The sequence below is a fragment of the Populus alba genome, chromosome 8, assembly GCF_005239225.2.
Source record: "Populus alba chromosome 8, ASM523922v2, whole genome shotgun sequence".
NCBI classification, from domain to species: Eukaryota; Viridiplantae; Streptophyta; class Magnoliopsida; order Malpighiales; family Salicaceae; genus Populus; species Populus alba.
The window spans coordinates 15,207,162-15,227,205 of NC_133291.1; the positions used below are offsets into that span (position 1 = coordinate 15,207,162).

General features: G+C 32.2%; 1 protein-coding gene across 1 annotated transcript; it reads right to left on the minus strand.

The window, feature by feature from the left end:
- Positions 1 to 2,630: 2,630 nt before the first annotated feature.
- On the minus strand, positions 2,631 to 8,044 carry LOC118061041 (probable serine/threonine-protein kinase At1g54610). The gene is made up of 7 exons (XM_035074393.2): positions 7,470 to 8,044; positions 6,880 to 7,164; positions 6,480 to 6,797; positions 5,910 to 6,137; positions 4,935 to 5,035; positions 4,406 to 4,523; positions 2,631 to 3,221 (listed from the first exon to the last, which is right to left on the minus strand). The coding sequence occupies exons 1-7, from the start codon at positions 7,821 to 7,823 to the stop codon at positions 2,976 to 2,978; spliced, it is 1,650 nt and encodes a 549-aa protein (XP_034930284.1). The 5' UTR covers positions 7,824 to 8,044; the 3' UTR covers positions 2,631 to 2,975.
- Between the last annotated feature and the right edge of the window lie 12,000 nt (positions 8,045 to 20,044).

Here is a 20,044-nt window from a genome sequence, read left to right on the forward strand (position 1 = left end):
ATTTCCTGTGGTCCAATTCATGGTTGAACAATGACAACAATAAAGACCATTTTCTAAATAAATTTTAAAATATCCATTTATTATTTGACTCGTGTGTTTTTGTTGAAAGTATTCAATTAATCCCTTCGGCTAAGAAGATCCAATATGAATGAGTTCCCAAAACCAAGGCAGGACTCAAACTTAGGGCTTAGAAGATCCAATATGACCGAGTTCCCAAAACCAAGGCAGGAGGACTCAAACTTAGGGCTTAGGTGGATCTAGGCCACCCCACAAAACAAACCCTACGCTAGTTCTTAACACTGATATTTTTGTGACAATTATAATATGGAAAATGCATGTATTCTGCCTTCCCATTATTTTCCAAGGCTCATGTGGCTGAGTATTTTACTGCTTCAATCAACGATCCATGACGTGTGTTACGGGCTCACGATACTCAACCATACATGCACATTTCATAGTTGAGAATTGAGAGTATACATTAATAGAGCTCTCCATGATCATCCTCATGTGGCATATGGCAGTATTCAAGCCCATACTGTCTTAGGTCTGAGGCCAATAATAAAGACGTTCATCACCAGAATATCCATGTTAATCTAGAAATTTATATAATTATTAATTTAAGAACCCGTAAGATTAATTAAAGTACAAATAAGCTAACTCGAATATCTATATTGATCTAAAAAAAAATCACTCAAATCATCATTTTACCTGGTTATTAAACCTGATTAGGTCTTGAAGGTTAATCCAAAGACCCACCAGCCCAGCCCTAACTTGAGCCATGTTTCAAATCAAATATGATGGGAGTTGACCTAGTCAACCCAGTTGTGGGGTCAATCAAATCAAAACATGGTTTGAATTAAAAAGAAAAAACTTAAAAATATATTATTTGGATTAGCACAAATTATCCCACTCAACTCAACTCATGACTCAAACATTAAACAAAGTTGTAAATTATTAATAATAAATTAGATCATAATTGCCTATTATATATATGATTTTGATAAAGATCATACATGTAACATGCAATAAGAGATTGAAAAAAATATTAAAACAAAGATATCTGAAACTAAGAAATCTCGAAAAATATACGAGTGAAATGAAGGGCTAGGCCAATAGTAAATAGTAGTAACAGTGAATAAGTCGACGTTGTGTAGATTATAGCAAACACATAATGAGCTTGGGTGGCATCTGGCATGGCGAGCAACAATCTCCAATACCATTATTATCTTTGCAAGGCACGAGACAAGAATCATTTAAGCTCTCATAAGAGTCTTTGATGTACTATAATACCAGCAAAATAGCTGATTGTGATACACTGCTTCCCACGTAAAATTGATGGGTCACAGGTAGAAATCGACATGCCAGAACGTAGTAATTATTCAAGTCCATGGCCATGCAACTCTCTCCTTTGTATCAGGATAGTTGGAAGGTAATGATTTGCGAAACCCTAGAAGTAATTCAGGTGGTGGTCCTGGTAGACAAGGCAGGCCCCCTTCTGGTAGCGGTGGAGGGGGTCGAGGAGGCTCAAAAGAAGTGTGTGGAGGTGGAGCCGGTGGGCCAGGAGGCCCCACAATACCTGGAGGTGGATCCTGGTCTAGCTACCCAGTGAAGCACATATTCGATGGTTAACATCGGACATGATAAACCAAATCCGACGAGTTTCTTCTAGCAACAAAATATGCCTACCAACCTAGGTTACCTGGCTACACCTGATTTCCGACCTTCCCTTCTCCGGGCACATACTAAGGCAATGGTTGTCTTGCTCTTTCGTAAAGGAGAAGGGGGGAGAAAGAGAAGCAAAAGTACAAAACAAAGGAGGAAGCTTTTGTTGGCTTAGGCACTGTATGCTGCTGGATCGTCGCTTCTATCATCGTTGATGTGATGCTGCTGTGAAATATTAGCTTCATATATTGAAAACAGAAAAGGAATAAACGCCGGTTCTCTCTGTTTTTTGCAGTCCTTTGACTTACTTAAAGAAATGCACAGTTTGTTTTCTAGATACTGGCCGTTGATACGTGTCTTCTCGTGATGTGTTGAAGATGAAATGGTAGCTGCCACCTCATCATCCTTTTAACTTCCATTGTTTCTCTGGCAACCAAAGCCTCACCTTCACATCTCACTCTTTACCGGGACGGGGTGGGTGATAAATACAGGAGGCAAACGTAAATATCTTTCCTGGTTTCTGTTCTCCATTCTCTAACAAAGGCACATGTTTAGGTCATTCAGGGGAAAAAATAAAAAAGTGGAAATACATATCAAGCAAATTTGCCCCAAAGCCAGTGGTAAATTAGAGGGGCACTGTAGCCATAAACTCAATAGAATGGAGCTTGCCAGCCAGGCCAAATTTTGGCAAAAGATGGAAAGAATAATAACTGGTTCCAGCCAACACTGTTACGCACTCATTATACAATTGAAAGGAATAACAGTCAAAGTAACAATCATAGGCATTGTGAGTTAGGCCCCAATGCCTAGCTCCAATGTCCATGGAATTTATTGTGTCAGTGTTTTTCCATTTTCATTCTGTAAAGAACTGCAGAGCACCCCTCACATCGATTGATGGGAATACTTATTCCACATGAATATAGGAAATGATAGAAGCGCTCAGAATGCCAGGACAGCTCAGCTCAGAATGTACAGGTGAACCTCACAAATTAGCAAAAAATACTCGAAACACAAAATGAGTTCCCAATACAAATTCATTAATCTTTCCACTAACCTAAATAGAGTTTTTCTAATGAAACAAGAAATAACAAAAAGAACATATACAATACTAGAAAAGTTTCTCAGCATACAAAATAATGGAACAAGAGACGAGAAAAATGAATATAAAGTTATTTTACCTCTCCTTGCAATTTAATTGGCTTTCCCGGAATGGAAACAAGCACAGCATCAGCAGCTTCTGCAGCCTCATGGGTAATCTCACAAATAATAGGAATTATATTACATGCCGTCTTTCCCTGACTTGAGCAGCATTTTTATCTGTGTTTCTTTCTTTTTGGAGCGCCAACTGCAGCTGGATCCACCAATGGCCCTGACCAAGTCTGGATGTGTGCTTTTGAATATGAGAAATTTGTGGTACTGAATGGGACATCAGGTGGATCAAAAACAGGATCGATGTGATGTGAAGAACCCAACGGGTAGCCAAGTGTCCCATCTTGGTGTGGAGGAGGAAATTTCTCGCTTTTGCTCTTTGCATTTGCATGAGTTATTAAACGGCGCCTCTGGTAAGGGAAAGGGAACAAAAGGAATTAATTGTAAGGGAATTAACACCAAGGTGACAGTTGTGAAATTACAAGTCAAAAGGAGCAAATCTGATTAATTAACAATCATTGTGCATCCCTTAGCTTATCATGCAAGTAGTTCGTGTGTTGCCTGCAAATAAATACATTCAATTCCCTGCCATTAAATGACAAGTCACAATGCATGTGGAGGGAACACCATGGATGAATTGTTTAAATCACTAAAGAGGTCCTGACACAAATGTGATGCAAACCTACACACATCCCATTGCCACAAAATCCAGTCCAAGTTCAGTTCTGATAAAGGGTTCCTGTTTGTTGCCTAACTATGAGATAAAAAATTAGGCTAGTCAATCTTGACAGTAAATGCCTGAGACACGCAAGACACACGCTGCTACCAAAAATTGATCTACTGGGTGCTAGTTGAGTGGGACACAAGACAAATACCAGTTAGACTCTTCTATTGCATATCCTTTGACATGGAAAGAAAACATAAAAAAAAGGCACTTTTTTCCGTATGGAACCATAATAAGGTTATTAGTTCTTTCAATAGTCCATCATACCCCTACATTCTTATATATATATATATACACACACACACACACATCCATGGGCTCCCAAGTACATAGCTGTGTAATGATTTTTTTCTGAAACAGTAAAAATTTAGAGAATATGACCATCTGTGCTTGATTGGTCTACTCCAGCCCAGAAAACTGATGCAAAGACATTTTACCCAGCCTATTACCATAGGGTATATTCTGATTTTCCCTTTCAAATACTTTGCATCCATAATCATCCATTTTACCTTCACCCAACACCTCCAGTATTTGTGCCATTCTTCTGCTGGGGTTAGTTTTCCCAAGAACTGAAGTGGTTTACAACTTGAGGCAACTATATAGTGATCCACGTAATTCTGCTCATGAAGAAGAAATGTAACCGTTTATGCTAGACAGTGCAGAACATGTCTGGCCAAGGGGAAGTACTTTGCAGATTCCTTTTCCTATAAAATTCTACATAAAGCAAATGAAATTGCCTCTAATGTAAAAGATAACTGATTTCCTTATCTACCAAATGCATAGAGCCTAGCAAATTTATAATGCAGTGAAAACAACATAAACATAAGAAATGTAGAACTGTTCATGGAGAATGCAGCTTATCTGACTTACATCAAGATTAGCTTGAAGTTCAGCATTAGCTTCTGGAGCAGGAATTGCCCTTGCAACCCGGTCACGTGAGCGTGCCTTCTTCATACCATCAGCACTAGCCTTCCCAACTGCTCTCAATCTACAGCAATGAAGATTGCTACAAATTACATAATGATGCAGAAGGAAAAGGAAAATGTAGAAGGTGGCACAGAAATAATAAAGGAATAGATAAACTACACATGCATAGCTTCATGCATCAATGGATAAAAGGAGCATAACAGGAAAGAGGAAGAATTATTAAAATGATGTTTTCTGCAATTTGAGTATTATAGGAGAAAATGCCTTACAGGTGACCTTTAGTTTATGAAAGGGCAGATAAACATAGTCCTATTTTTTTAACATGATGTTTTCTGCAATTTGTGTTCTGCTTTTTTGTCCAGCGTAATAAAATACCAGTCGGAGTTTAACTTTCTTCACATTCTAGAGATAAAATCTACCATGCAAGTGACCGAAAAAAATATTAAGATCGAGCATATTCAAGCCACCCCACCTTCTACTTTCTTCATCACGTAATTTAGCATCCATTTCCTTGCTCGGAGGATATTTTGGAAGACTGGAAGGATCACAAGCATAAGGCTTGGTAGTGAAGAACTGAAAGACAAAGGAACAACCAATTACAATGACATAAAGTCACAAAAGTTGAAAAGAAAGAAGCTTGAACATAGTCTAACTGAAAGCTGCTTGGCTCAGTTTTGGATATAAAAACCGTGATTTCTATAAACAGCAGTGCTTAGCCTACGAATGCAACCCATTCTAACTAAAATTCATTAAACCAAACTGAATCAACTCAGGGTTGGCCAGTCCATAAGCTCATTCAAGCTGTGCTTCTTTAATTTACAAGGCCTTTGCTTTGAACAGGAGTTTCTCACTTCACTACTGAACTAACAATCCTAAAAAAACTTTGATCTCCCATATATTTCAGGGAAAAACATATTGTGCTGAAGAAAGCATGTCATCTTTTAACTGATTACACAGAAACATTTCCAACAAAAGATGATAAAGAAAGGTGAATCAAGAGTTTTGACAAACAATAATGGCTTCAAGTGGTTTTAATTATCAGTAAGTGATCCAAATCCAACCAGGGTTGAACAGTCGATGGTTGAGCTAGGAGAACACGGGAGCTTGTTTTGAGTTCTATTCAAGTCCAACCAGTGCAAAGCAGAAACATTCTATCAAATAAAGAAAGGCTAAAACTAAACATCCAAAATCCTCTGCTCATTCTCCTTGATTGCATCAAATCATGTCAAGATAGCAAAGTTTAAATAATAATGAAGAGACCAGAGACAATCCTGAGAAATAGTAAACTGCAAGTAGATTATATACTGCAGTGTGTCTCAGAGTGAATGTAACCAAAGAAGCACATTTCAATCAAGTGTCCTAGTTCATACACATCACGGTAGAATATAGTGGAAGAAGAAGCTGCTAAAGAGAAGATGTAGTAATGTATTATAGAGCAAAGACTCACTTCACTCCTCAATGCAGCTGTTGCAGTTCGACGTTCTGCTGGGTCAATTGCAAGAAGAGTCTCAATTAGAGGCAGTGATGATGGTGGAAAGTCTTTAAAAGTCTCAGCTATACATCGCTTGTATGATTGTTGGGGCTTAAATATGGTTGCATGTGGCAGCTTTGACTTTTTCCAATACTCTTCAGATGGGGAGCCACATAGTTTAAATATCTTGTGTAGTTGCTCCACCTATACAACAACCATAACAACCAAGCCTTAATCCCAAACTAGTATTCAATGACAAAATTAACATTAGTATACAAAGAGAAATCCTTTGCATGCATAACAATACAAGCGCTTCTGCTACATCAATAGATCATCTTTCCAATAAACCGCTGAAGTGTTCACTTTCTTGGTCAGCCAAAGCAGTACCGTAAGCAAACAAATGAAACACATAGTTTATGATATAACAAGAAACATGTTACAAAAGAAATAATTGACATCCTGCAACACTGAACGGTCTAGATGAAGCATCTCTGGATGAAGTAAGAATGTGGTGGTGGATGAAACTGAATAAATCAATAATGTTACCTCAGTGCGACCAGGCATGATAGGCTTTCCAGCCAATAACTCTGCGAGAATGCAACCAGCACTCCAGAGGTCCACACCAACGCCATAATCAGTGGCCCCAAGAAGAAGCTCTGGGGGTCGGTACCATAGGGTAACCACCCTGCTAGTCATAGGCTGCTTGTGATTAGGATCAAAAAAGGACGCCAGCCCAAAGTCAGCAATTTTGAGCACTCCGTCATTGCCAATAAGAAGATTTGAGCCTTTAATATCACGATGGAGCACACAGCGATTGTGACAATGTTCAAGGCCAGATAACAACTGATGCATGTAACATTTCACCTGCCATATTCTTACATATAAGATGAAAGCCACATATATCAAATCACGCAAACAACAACTAGCACAATAGCAAATTAACCACCTGAGGCTCCGTGAACTTGATATTAGGACTCGCTGCAAGTCCAGCTAAATCATGTTCCATGTACTCAAATACAAGATATAAACTACAAGACATCCTTGATGTCACCAGACCTTCTAATTTCACAACATTGGGATGATCCAATCGACGCAAAATCAAAATCTCCCTAGCCATGAACTTGACACTCTCGGGCTCCAAATTGTCAAACCGAACCTTCTTCAATGCAACAATTTTCCCCGTCAATGTATCCCTGGCTTTGTACACATTACTATATGTCCCTTGCCCAATCTGAAAACAACAACAACAACAACATCAGCAACAGATTAATTACAAAATCAGCAACAAATAACTTAAGAAATGAATAACTCAGCTTATTCTCCTTCTTAAATTCTCAGAATCCCATAAAACAAAAACCCATTTCATCAAATAAGCTCGACACTTATAAGAACATAATCACATTCTGTCTAATTATAGCAACATTAAACAACAACCACTTACGAAATCGAACACTGACACACACAAAAAAAAAAAAAAAAACAGCACATTATCATTGACATTAACCAACTTGACAACAACAAAAAAAACATATGTACCTTATCAAGTTTTTCAAAGGTATCAGCGCGACGAGGGGTCCAGCCATTGATAGCTTCACCAGCAACAGCAGAGAGCCAGGAAGGCCAGCCAGCAGCAACCTGTTCACCATGTATATGCTTAGGAGCATTACTTAATCTCGGATTAGGTTTCGAAGACCTATTCCTCTTTTCTCTTCTCCGTCTTTCCTCCACCACGTCATTATTATTTATCTTCTCATTTTCTCCATTACAAACCTCATTCTCCTCCGCCTTCGCAACTCTAACTTCCACTTCTGTCCTCCGCTCTCCACCACCACCCTCTCTCTCCACCGCACATTTCTTCGCATTCAGCTCTTTCCCGAACACACACCCCATTTGCTGTCACTCTTCTTCCTCATTACAGTCCACAATCCCTCCTCTCTATGTCACTCAAAAACCCTTGTTAGCAATCGATTTTTTATTTATTTTTCTAAAAAGGAACAAGGGAGAGAGAGAGAGAGAGAGAGAGAGAGAGAGAGGTGGCTTTTTTTGAGAGAAAAGGAAAAGGGGAAGTAATGATTTGGAGTTGGGCACACCACAGTCAAAAAAAAAAAAACCATGAGTTGCTTCTTCCTGCTGTTGCTGCGCTGCACAAAACAAGGAAAAAAGCATATGCTGATGGATTATTATTATTATTATTATTACAGGGCATGGTTGTAAAATTCAAGACGTCGGACCTGAGTTTAAACTGGTTTGGTTTGGAAAAATAAATAAATCTGATTGACTTGGTGAGTAACTCAAGATGACTCGTTGATTTTATTAATTTTTGACTTGGATTGATCAAAACTCGGATCTCAACTCATTCATTAAAAAAAAAATGGGGTCAAAAGGAGTTGTTTTGATACTTTTAAAAATATATATATATATCGGGAGGTCGATCATGACCTTTCCTGGATCGGGTCTTGCACCTGCTTGTCAGAAACTAAAATATAAATATATTTTTTTAATTATTTGAGTTTTTTTTAATAAAAAGCAAAGTGTATAAAGAGACTGTGGATATGTTTTCTCGCAACTTGTACTGCTTTCTTTCTTTCTTTCTTTCTTTCTTTCTAGTCTCTTCTAATTCTCCCTCGTCCTCCTATTTTTGACTCCCTTCCGGTGACGTGTGAGAGACACCCATTTTTTGATCTATTTCTTTTCTTTTCTTTTTTTGTGGTTTAGCATGCTCAAGTAGTTTTGGGAGTTTGCTTTGCATACAAAATATTTTTTGATTTTTATGTAAATAATTTTTTATAAAATATTAAAAAATAAAATTGATCAACATAAAATATTTAATTCAATTATTGAAAATGAAAAATATCTTTAGCTTGTGAGTTTTAAAAAAAAATTATTTATGTTAATATATTTATAATATCATTTAATTATTTCAACTATCATCACTATTTAGCTGTTGCTCATCGCCGCTATAACATGTATTATTTTTATTTTTATTATCCTATCATTATTATTATCACGATCACCATGTATCTATCTTATCACTACCACGATTACTATTTACTCTCACCCTATAACCATTGTAGTCTTTTTAATTATCATAACACATTATCATTACTGTATTACTGTTGTAATTTTCATATTATTACTTATAAATATCATAAAATATTTTATGCAAAGCAAAAATGTTTTCAAATCAACTTTCAAATATTAAGATAACTTTTTTAATGATAAAGATATTTTTAAATTAAGTTTGGTATATTAAAATTATATTTTTTTTTCTAAGTCTTAAGTCCCCATCTATGAACTAATTTATTTATGATAAAAAAATGTTTTTTAATGATCTTGTTTCATGCTCAAAATAAAAAATAATAGTTCATTTATCAATTAATCAAAACTTCAAAATTCTAGCATGTAAAAAACACGGAGTTTATGCCATTCAATACAATCCTTTTATCTATTATTATGAAATTTATATGTGATATATTTAATAGATTATTTTAACTATTATAAAATATACTTAGATTTTAATAATTACACGATTTTAAAATGGAACAGAAATAATAGCAATAAGCACTTAGTAAAAATATTGCTTCAAATAATTAAAACTGATTTATTTGCTCTTGGTTCACTGAATGGACCAGCGCATGGATGCCACGTCACTAACAGTTTCGCTCACGTGCCTCTCTTGGTGACGTGGCAAATGGTCATTTGGTAAGAGTAAATGAAAATGAAGTGAGTTCCACTGGGAGGTATCAGAGCTGAACCACCGCATGATTTCCCTCCTGGCCCTGGATTTGATCACAGGGTGGCAGGTCCGCTATAACTCCAACCATATTTTGACATCTGGCATGATATATTTGTTATACCAAGTAAAGAAGTGGATTTTTGCAATAATCAGTTTTTTTTTCCCCTGCGTGCTAGTGAGGGCTAAGGTAATGTTTATTTATTTATTTTTAGATAAAAAACCGAGATGGTTAAATAATGGAAATATTATTTCTATACCTTTTTATTTTAAAAAATATTATAAAATTATTATAAAATTATCTTAAAGATAAATGTATTAAAATTTTTATATTTTCAACTAAATATATTTTCATTTTATATGTTTTTTTATTCTAGAATAGTAATAAAATACAACTGAGGTGAGTGAAAAATATGGTTAGATAATTTTATTTTGTTTGGCTGTGAAAGAATCAAAATCTTCCTCGAGATTATTTTTTTTAAGCTGTGTTTGATTTTATAGCATGTTGAGTTCATTGATTGGAGGAGCAAAATGGGATTGTTGGATTGATAAGATTTTGAGATTTGGACTGACTTTATTAGGTGAGGGTTTGATTGTGCGAATGGTTTTTTAAAATATTTTTTTATTTAAAAATATATTAAAATAATATATATTTTTAATTTTTAATTTTTTTTTAATGTTAATTTATCATAATGAATTAAGAATATCAAAAAATTAATTTAAAATAAATAAATTTTAATATAAACAACTTGGACTGCAACCCAAAAAAATAGTATAAATACACAACTACCTTGACATCTGCTTCTACTGTCTTTTGAAGAAATGGGTCAACAAACATGTTGTTAGAGAATTCAAAATTATATATGTAATCTGTAAATTAGAAGAAAAGGAAACATAAATAAGTTGGTGGGTTGTATGGAAATCTTACATCTAGAAACAAGAAGTAAAGTATACTACAAAGGATCAATAGAAGAATCTTATAAACTAACAACACACTTAGGATATCTAAATTTAAAAAACATATAAAAATATTTTAGAGCATAGTCATCAAACCCGGTCTAATTTAGTATGTTGATTTGCTGGTGATTCATCAAATTAGAACTAAATCATGTTTGTTTTCAAATTAAATAATGAGTTAATCTATCAAACTTAAATAAAATTATATCAGGTCAACTCTAAAAAAAATTATTATACTAGTAAAAATGATCTAATGCGAGGAAGCACTTGACGTTGACCCAATAGAGTGAACAAGCCAATCAGACCGGTGTTTATTTTATTTTATTTTGATTAACGAGAATGTTCAAGTCAGTTTGTGCATATCTTGACTAATTTTATAGGTCCTGAAGTTAATTGACATGTAAGCCTCCAGTGATTATTATATAAACAATCATATAGCTCAAATTTAAAACTAAAAAAAACATAAATTTTTTAAAGCCAAGCTCTTGTTATTGGATAATTTTTTAGACGGTTAGTCAGACTGGTGTCTTGACCGGAAAATAAAAGGTGAAAAAATGTTAAATTCCATAAATAATCTTCTTAAAAAAGGGAAATATTAGTAGAAGTGTAAAGAACATTATTGGGGAAGAGACAAATTAATTAGAGGAACAGGTAGCAGACACAAGGACACGGCATGCATCTAACGCATGTCTTTTTGCCTGCCTTATGATGCTGCATGCGCATGCAACATCATGGCTCCATCCATCTTTACTTGTCACAGGCCTGGGTTAGATGTCCTAATCATGCTGCTGCCATGGAAGCTGTTTTAGGAATTAAGACAAATGGGGCTTCAAAATTAAGGACAGGGATATCATTAAAGACAGCAAGTTTGTTAAGGTTGGTGAGCGTTCTGCTGACCAGAATCTGGTAAATAACCAGTATTTTCAGCTATACTTAAGAATATTTTATAGACAATAATAATATATTTAAAATATCATTCTATAATCTTAACCATTAATAAATCATCATCACTAACTCCTGTCGTTCTCATGATATATCATCATCGTTTTTTTAACTGTTATCATATTTTTTTTTACGGATTTGTGAATTTTAGTCTCGCGAGGTTGCTATGATTATCCTCGTGAAAAATACTCCTTATTTATTTATTTATTTATTTTCTTCCCGTTTTGGCAAAGCAATATGGCCTGGAGAGGATCTAATCATTTATTAGTGACACGACGAGGGATGTACAGGTTTGAGCCAGGAAAATCACACAGGGCTAGGGCCAATTGCAAGCTCAGCTCAGTTCTGGGCCGTCTCCTCAAGTTCAGGCCTGACAAAGATTTATTTAGGCCCAGGAATTCCCTCGTACACATTTCTAGTTTATTATAAAGATTCTAATATTATATATATAAAAAAGATATTTGCTTGTAATTATTTTTTTTTTAAAATATTAAATTATGAGAAAAACTAAAATTATTGGTTTAAAAATATTAAAACTTTACATGTTGTAATCTAACGATAAATTTTATGGTGTTCAAAGAGTAACCAATGACATCCTATTAATTACTTTCTATACTATTTTAACAAAAAAAATATAAATAAAAGTAAGAGATGAAAATTATAACTAAAGATATTCTTATTATTTTTAGTGAATTCTATTTTTTTTCATGTCTATTTCTTTTTTAATGTAGATCTAAAAAATAATTACTAAGATACTACTAGTTACTCATCAAGCACTATAATTTTTTTTTGTAATTTAGATAGGTTTGATTTTTTTATAAGAAACATGATTAATACCTTGAAACTTTATAAAAATATATTTCATACGAGGCAAATTCACCTTATTATATAAACATGTAACAAAAAAATCCCTCATCCTCCTACCCAAAATTAAGAAAGATCAATTTTTGGTTAGCTAACATCCCAAACTATAATTTTTATAAAGAAACTTGATCCTAATTTCCTTATCCTCCTACCCGAAATCTCATCGAAATTCAGAAGACAAGTCTGTCCAGATTCGTCACCCCTTCCTTTCACACAATACTTTCATAAACTATATTTTATGGGCAAATTATTATGGTTTCACGTCCCCCATCACATGCCACACATGAATTAACTTAATTTTAATAACATATACTTTTTTTTCAATTCATGTCTAAGAACCCTAACCTATAATTCAATATCAAGACATCAATTCATTATCGAATTTGAAATGAATTTTAAGGTCATGTTTAGAACACCTTACTAGGTATGAATTAAGGTTTTAATCTTAAACTAGTTGAAGATTTCCATTTCCTTTTTTTCTTTTTTTAATGACAGTCGACCCTTCTTTTTCTCTTTTTGTTTAATTTTCTTGTTAATCCCTCGCCCATAGGTGTTTATTTCATCTATAAACCCTTAATCTTGGATGCATTTTTGAAATTTTGGTGTTTCTCTCTTGATTTTACAAGAGTTGATACAAAACTCTCTCTTTTATTTCCTTATGGTTGCTGCAAAGTTTTGGTGATGAGAAGAGTATTTATACTCTACAATTTCTCTTACTTGCATTTAGACCCAATTTTCTTTAAGTGTATTATTCTCTTCAATTAAATCTAACCCTCAACATTACTGGGTTTGTTTATAATGTCTCAAATTATTTGACTCGGAAATTTATATTAAAAATTTATGAATTCCTGTTTTTATTTAACCATATGCATGAATTTCTTCACTTTTATTTCTCATGTAGTTTGCAATTTAAGCAACCTTTATTACACTTTCTACCATACAAAATACCTCATACTAATTTGATCTTTGAAGGGTCCCCCAATAACACTCCCAAGAGATCTCTAAGGGATTTTGTGTATGTATTCATTCAAAAGAAGATTTACAACCCTTAATGATATTCATTAAGGAAGAGGCCAATACTTTTTAAAAGTGAAGGTCGTAAAACATATTGTGAATGATCTACAAGGGTCTTTAGAAATAATTTCTTCTAGAATATTTTATGTGATTTTTGTAGCCTCATCATTTAATTTCCTGAATTATCAATCAAAACATTATTAGTTCTTGAATCAAACAAGTTATTTGATTTAATTCAAATCAACAATAACCAATTATTACATAACATATGTTCTTTGTGTTTTTACTTTCAAAAAATCCATGCATCAAACCATGGCACACGTTACATGATAATTGATCATTACTAATTTAAATTAATAAATGGACTAAATCAAATCAAACAATTTATTTAAAAATGGAGTTTTTGTTGAGCATTTATTAAGGCATTGACCAATAATTCTAGGAAATTGGATGCAATTTGACCTAATTAACACCCTATTTAACTAAGTCAATTATATATGAACTCCATCAGGACAAACCTTGCTTGAAATCAATGGTTCAATTGCATAATCAAAACTCACATTCACACCGCACAACACATAAACACGGCAAGTGGTGCTGCTGAACTCGAAGCAAGTGGAGGCGGCCTCAAATGAGCTATTACGTCGTGGGATTTTGTCTCGCATTGCGGGGAAGATATTTTCAAGTATTTTTTCTTCTTCAAGTGGGATGCATTGCTCATGTCTTACCTAATTAACACCGATCCGGTTGTTGACGCGTACTCCATTCAATTATAGTTTAACAATTAAAGCTATCGTTAGTAATTACTTCTAATATATATATACACACCTTTGGCTATTATTACCATAGTTTTGAAACCCGACTCGGTCATTGACCCGGTCAAGTAATCGGGTCACGGGTTAGATGGGTTGACCCGGGTTAACCCAGGTCAACCCAAAAAAACTATATAAAAAGAATCAATCTGATCGTGCTTGAATCCACTAGGCTCTACTAATGCTTTCATTTCAGTATCGCTCCTCAACTGTGCTTGATATTTATGATTCATTTGGAATGGCAACAAACAAGAATCTCCACGTTGCACATCATTGCTAGACTTCTCCTCTGGCCTTTCAATAGTGTGACGGGGTCGAAGCCGAATACTACATTTTCGTTTAATTTTAGGTTGCAGAACCTGTTCATCTTCACCTTCATCGCGATCATGCATCCAACTTCCAGTAACAGCATTCATCATGCAAACAACAGAGTTCTTATTTTTTTGGCAGAAGTTGAAATCGGGCTAGAAAAACTGAGTTGATTGGCAGAAGAAAAGACAGAAATCGAGCTACAGAAACATACCTGAGGTGACTGGGTTGCGAATGAATCAACGAACAATGAATCGATGGCAGCGATTGGGCTCGATGGCAGCAGATCAGTTGAGAGTTTTGAAATTGAAATTGATGCCAGAAATGAGAAAACGGCCAAGAATAAAGAAAACAAAGAGTGAAAGAAGGAGATTCAAACCTTTTTCGCGATCAATGGTCAGACGTCGACGTCCCCTGCCCCTCAACTCCTCAGCTGGGCTTCAAAGAGGAATTAGGTTACTGATTTAATGATTTTGCTTCGTTCTTCTTCAGTCTTTCTTTAGTTTTCAGCCGTTCAACGTTTTGTCATTTTAGAAAGCTTAAAACGACGTCGTTTAATGACAATCAAAATATAAAAAATTTGACCGGGTCTCACCCGGGTGGACCGGGTACCGGGTCGACCGGGTTTTCCCGGGCCAATTCCCGAGCGGGTTTTTGCCTTCACCCGAACCAGTCCCAGGCCCGGGTCGGCCAGGTCCCGGGTCGACCCGCCGGGCCGGTCCGGATTTTAAAACACTGATTATTACTAAACCTTGTCTTTTGAAACCTGTAATATTATGTGTCTTGTTATTCTATTCTTATACAAATTTTTTTATGGATTCTATAATCCATAAAAAATAATTTTATTAAAATTTATATCTTTTTTTATCCATAATTATAAAAATTGATTCATGGCAAGACCTAAGATCACAAAGTTAAGAGATTAACACAATCTTTGTTCAATGTTTTTTTTTCCTTAAAAATCAAAGGATTGAAAATCAGATTTTAAATTGGCCAGAATCAAGTCGACCTAGATTATGACAAGTTTTTTTTTCCAGCTCGGACTTGTTTAGGTCCTAAATTGACAATCAATGTAGGTTTTATAACTATGTTTCTATCTATGTTTTTAGTTAAAAAAAAAAAAAAAAACCATGTGTCCATCATCTATACATTTAACCAATAAAAATAGTTTAATGGTATATTTGCTCTGGTGCTCTTATTTTTATGGGAATTTGCCTTATGAAACTTTTATGGATTCCATTCAACTAAGTATGTTAAATCATATAACAGTTGTTAAAAGTTTTACATTGACTAATAAGATAATTATTTGAGAAATAAAACTATATATGTAAAAAGAGAAAAAAAAATAAAAATCCAAACCAATAAAAAATTATCTTCCAATTAAAAATAATAAAGTGAGAATTTAGTTATAAATATTAAAAATATTATATTTTTAAAAATTGTAAAAAAAAAAGAAATTAAAAGGATATAATATAATAACAAAAACAATACTAAGCTAACAAACCCATATTATTTATATATAAAAAAACTCATGTTCGTGTTTTTTTTTTTTTTTAAATCAATGGTTAAATTGCAGCATAATAAAAAAATCACACACATTTACACCACATAAGACACGTAACACGACAAATGATGTGATTGAACTTAAATACGAGGAGGAGGCCTTGAAAGAGTTATCATGGTCTTGGAATTGTGACCCGCATTGCTTGCGGGGAACATATTCAATTTTTTTTTTTCAAATGGGATGCATTGCACATGTCTTTGCCTAATCAACAATCCGGTGGTTCGACGCATACTCCATTCAATTATAGTTTGTACTAGTAACGTGACCCGAGTATATTTTATATAAAAAATATTTTTAAAAATTAAAATTTAAGAGTGTTAAATTTTTTTACAAAATTATACCTAAAAACATTGAATTTATCTGTTACTCCTGATCCAAAAGTTATATTTATAATATTAATAATAATATTAAACTTGCATGACGGAAGTTTAAGTGAGTTTGATTGCAACATCAAACCTAAAGCCTTTGATATGAGTCTGGTTACAAGATTTTGTTATAAAAGTGTGATAATTAAAAAGAATAAAAAAAATTAATATTACAGAATAAAAAAAAATAATTGGAAAGAAAAAAACAATAAAGCAAAGCATTACTTCAATGAATAGTGCTTTGCAAGGAGGGGTACAGTAAAATTCCCTTCATGAGATTACAATAATTTAATGACCAGTAAACAAAACAAATCATAAAGTTTAATTCTTAATCAAATCGATATTAAAAGATGAAATTGAAAGAAAAAAAACTACTTAAGAAAAAAAGAAAAAGAAAATCTTAATCAACTGGTTTAACTTATCAAACTTGGGATTCGTGTCATAAAATTGAAAGAAAAAAGATTGATGTCTTTTAGTTATAGTTAATTACAATATTTAAAGATGAAATTGGAAGAAAAAACTAATAAAGAAAAAGAAAAAAAATATAAATCAACTGGATTGACCAATCAAATCAGATTAACCCGTTAAACCTGAGATTCGTGTCATGAGAGTGTGGTAACTAAATAAAAAAAAATTAACATTAATAAACTAAAATGAACAAAAAAAAAAGATTAATTAAAAAGAAAAAAAAACAAAGGTAAAAAAAACCTACATGAAGAAAAAGAAAAAAAATCGGAATTAACTGGATCAACCCGTCAAACCAGGTTAATCCGTCAAACATGAGATTCGTGTCATGAAAGTTTGATAACTAAATAGAAAAAAAAACTTAATATTAACAAACTAAATAAAAAAAAAACAAAAATACTAAACAAAAAAAATATTATTTAAAAAAAAAAACAAAGAAAGAAAAGCCTGCATGAAGAAAAAAACTAATGAAGAAAAAGAAAAAAAATCATAATTAACTGGGTTAACCCTTCAAACCAAGTTAACTCGTCAAATCTGAGATTCATACCATGAAAGTTTGATAATTGAATAAGAAAAAAAAATTTACGGGTTAACCCAGAATTAGCTAGGTTAACCCGTCAAACCCGGAATCCGTGTCATGAAAGTTTGATAACTAAATAGAGAAAATTTAACATTAACAAATTAAATTAAACAAAAAAAATAATTAAAAAGAAAAACTAGAAAAAAATTCAGGCTAACGTGTCGAACCCAGGACCCATGTAATGAAATTTTGATAACTAAATAAAAAAATATTAACATTAATAAAAAAAAATTAAACAAAAAAAATATTCATTAAAAAAAAACAAAAACAACTTAAAAAATTAAGAAAGAAGCAAAAGAAAAAAAAAAAAAACAGCTTAAAAAAGCAAAGCAAGCTAAGCGTTTCACTGTGGACTGCACTCAAAAAATTAACTAAAAAGAAAAACCATAAAAAAAAACCCGGATTAACCCATTACCCAAAACTTATATCATAAAAATTTGATAATTAGATAGAAAAAAATTTAACATTAACAAAAAAAAAAAACATTCATTAAAAAAATACAACTTAAAAAAACAAAGAAAAAAGAAGAAAAGAAAAAGAAAAAACAACCAAAAAACAAAGTAAAAAGCAACAAAAAAAAATAAAAAAGAAAATAACTCAGCCTTTCACTATGGATTGTTACAGTGAAAGGCTGATTCCTTTTAGTATATTTCTAATTATAATTTTAAAATCTACTCTGAAAATTGATTTGAGAAGAGGCTTAAGTCAGGTTTGAAAGGGTTCATTAATTTATTTATAAAATAAATAAAAAATATTATTATTTTAACTAATTTATTTTTTTAAAAATTAGTTGGATAAAAGTCGAGTTTTGATTGTGTTAAACTTGGATAGATTGGTTATCAAAGGATTTTTTTTTTATTTTTTTTATTTTTTTATCTATAATTCAAACCGGTCTATATTATAAGTTAATTGAGTTTTAAACTAATCCGTTAAATTAGTTCAAGTTTTAAAACAATAATTTACACGTCAAGTTTTGTTGTTGTTGTTTCTTATTCCATAATTAAGGTTATTTTTTATTAGTTTACACGTCTCAACTTCTACATCGGTTTTATACGTTCAAAAGAAATAAAAAATTGTTATTGCTAATCTTGAAGTTCGAATTCAGAAAATTGTTAGAGAAAAAAACCTTTTTATCACTTAGTCATGATTTTATTGAATAGATTCAAGGTGACTACATAACAAGAGAAAAATAATGTTTCAAGGATCCTTCTTTTTATAATTCAAAGAGTATATTATAAATTAGTTCTATTAGTTTTGTCAAATGAATTAAATAATTCCTGTAATTCAAAGAGTACTAATCAGTCCTTATATTTTTTATAAATAAAAAAATAAAATCGACCAATAAAATTCATAACTTATATCATAGGATTGACTGGTAAACTAAATATTAATTAAAAAGTCTGGCCAATATTTTTTAGCCCTTTTATTTATATTATTTTCTAACTCCATAATTAATTATGTGATTTTTATTTAATTTTATTATTTGATAATAAATTATTTTTTGATATTTTTTATCATGTAATAAAACAACAAATTAATTTAATACATTAGAATTTATAAATCAAGTCAGGTTGTAGAGTTGATAAATTAATTAAAAAAAGCTGGGTAGGGATTTTTTAAGTGTGTGCGGATAAAATAGTTTAATTTAATCCAAAAGATATCATTAAAAAAATGTTGTGCAGCTGATTAAGGATGGTTGTTCAAATGGGTAGGGAAATGTGTTATTTTTATGAAACTTTTGCTATAGCGATGCCAAATGTTAGAATATATGGATAAAAAAAATTAAGAATATATATATAAATCAATAAATTAATGAAACCTACAGTTGAATCTTGTTTTAAGATCATAATATGTATTTTTGGAGTTTTTTTCCTAACTTGCTTTCTTTAATATTTAATATTACTTTGAAAATTTGATGATTCAGAACCTAACTCAAGTTAAATTTGAAGTTATATTAAAAAGGAAATTAAATTAATTTGATTTAAATCCAGTTAATTTAATTAACTTATTACATATAATCAAATCTAATAAAATGAGGGTTTAATTTTTTTTTAAAAAAATTAAATATACTCTAGTGTTCTTTAATTTAATTAACACAGGCTCACTCATCAATAAATATGAAACAATTTAGATTATAATACACATTCGTGCATAGAGCTTATTTATGAATATGGTTGTGGTTGTTTTTTTAAGTATATTTCATACTGAAATACATTAAAATAATATATTTTTATTTTTTAAAAATTATTTTAAATATCAATGCATCAAAATGATTTGAAAACATTAAAAATAGATTAATTTGAAGTAAATAAAAAAAATAAAAAAATAAAAAAAATTAAATTTTTTTTAAAAAATGATTGATTAATGACCATCAATGTAATTAACTCCCTTGGTTGACCCATAATACGATAATCCAAGATCTTAACTTCAAATTGAAAACTATTTAATGGCGGCGGGCATGGATGACAAATGAAGGCTCAAGAAGGCAAATGATGCACTTCTCTAC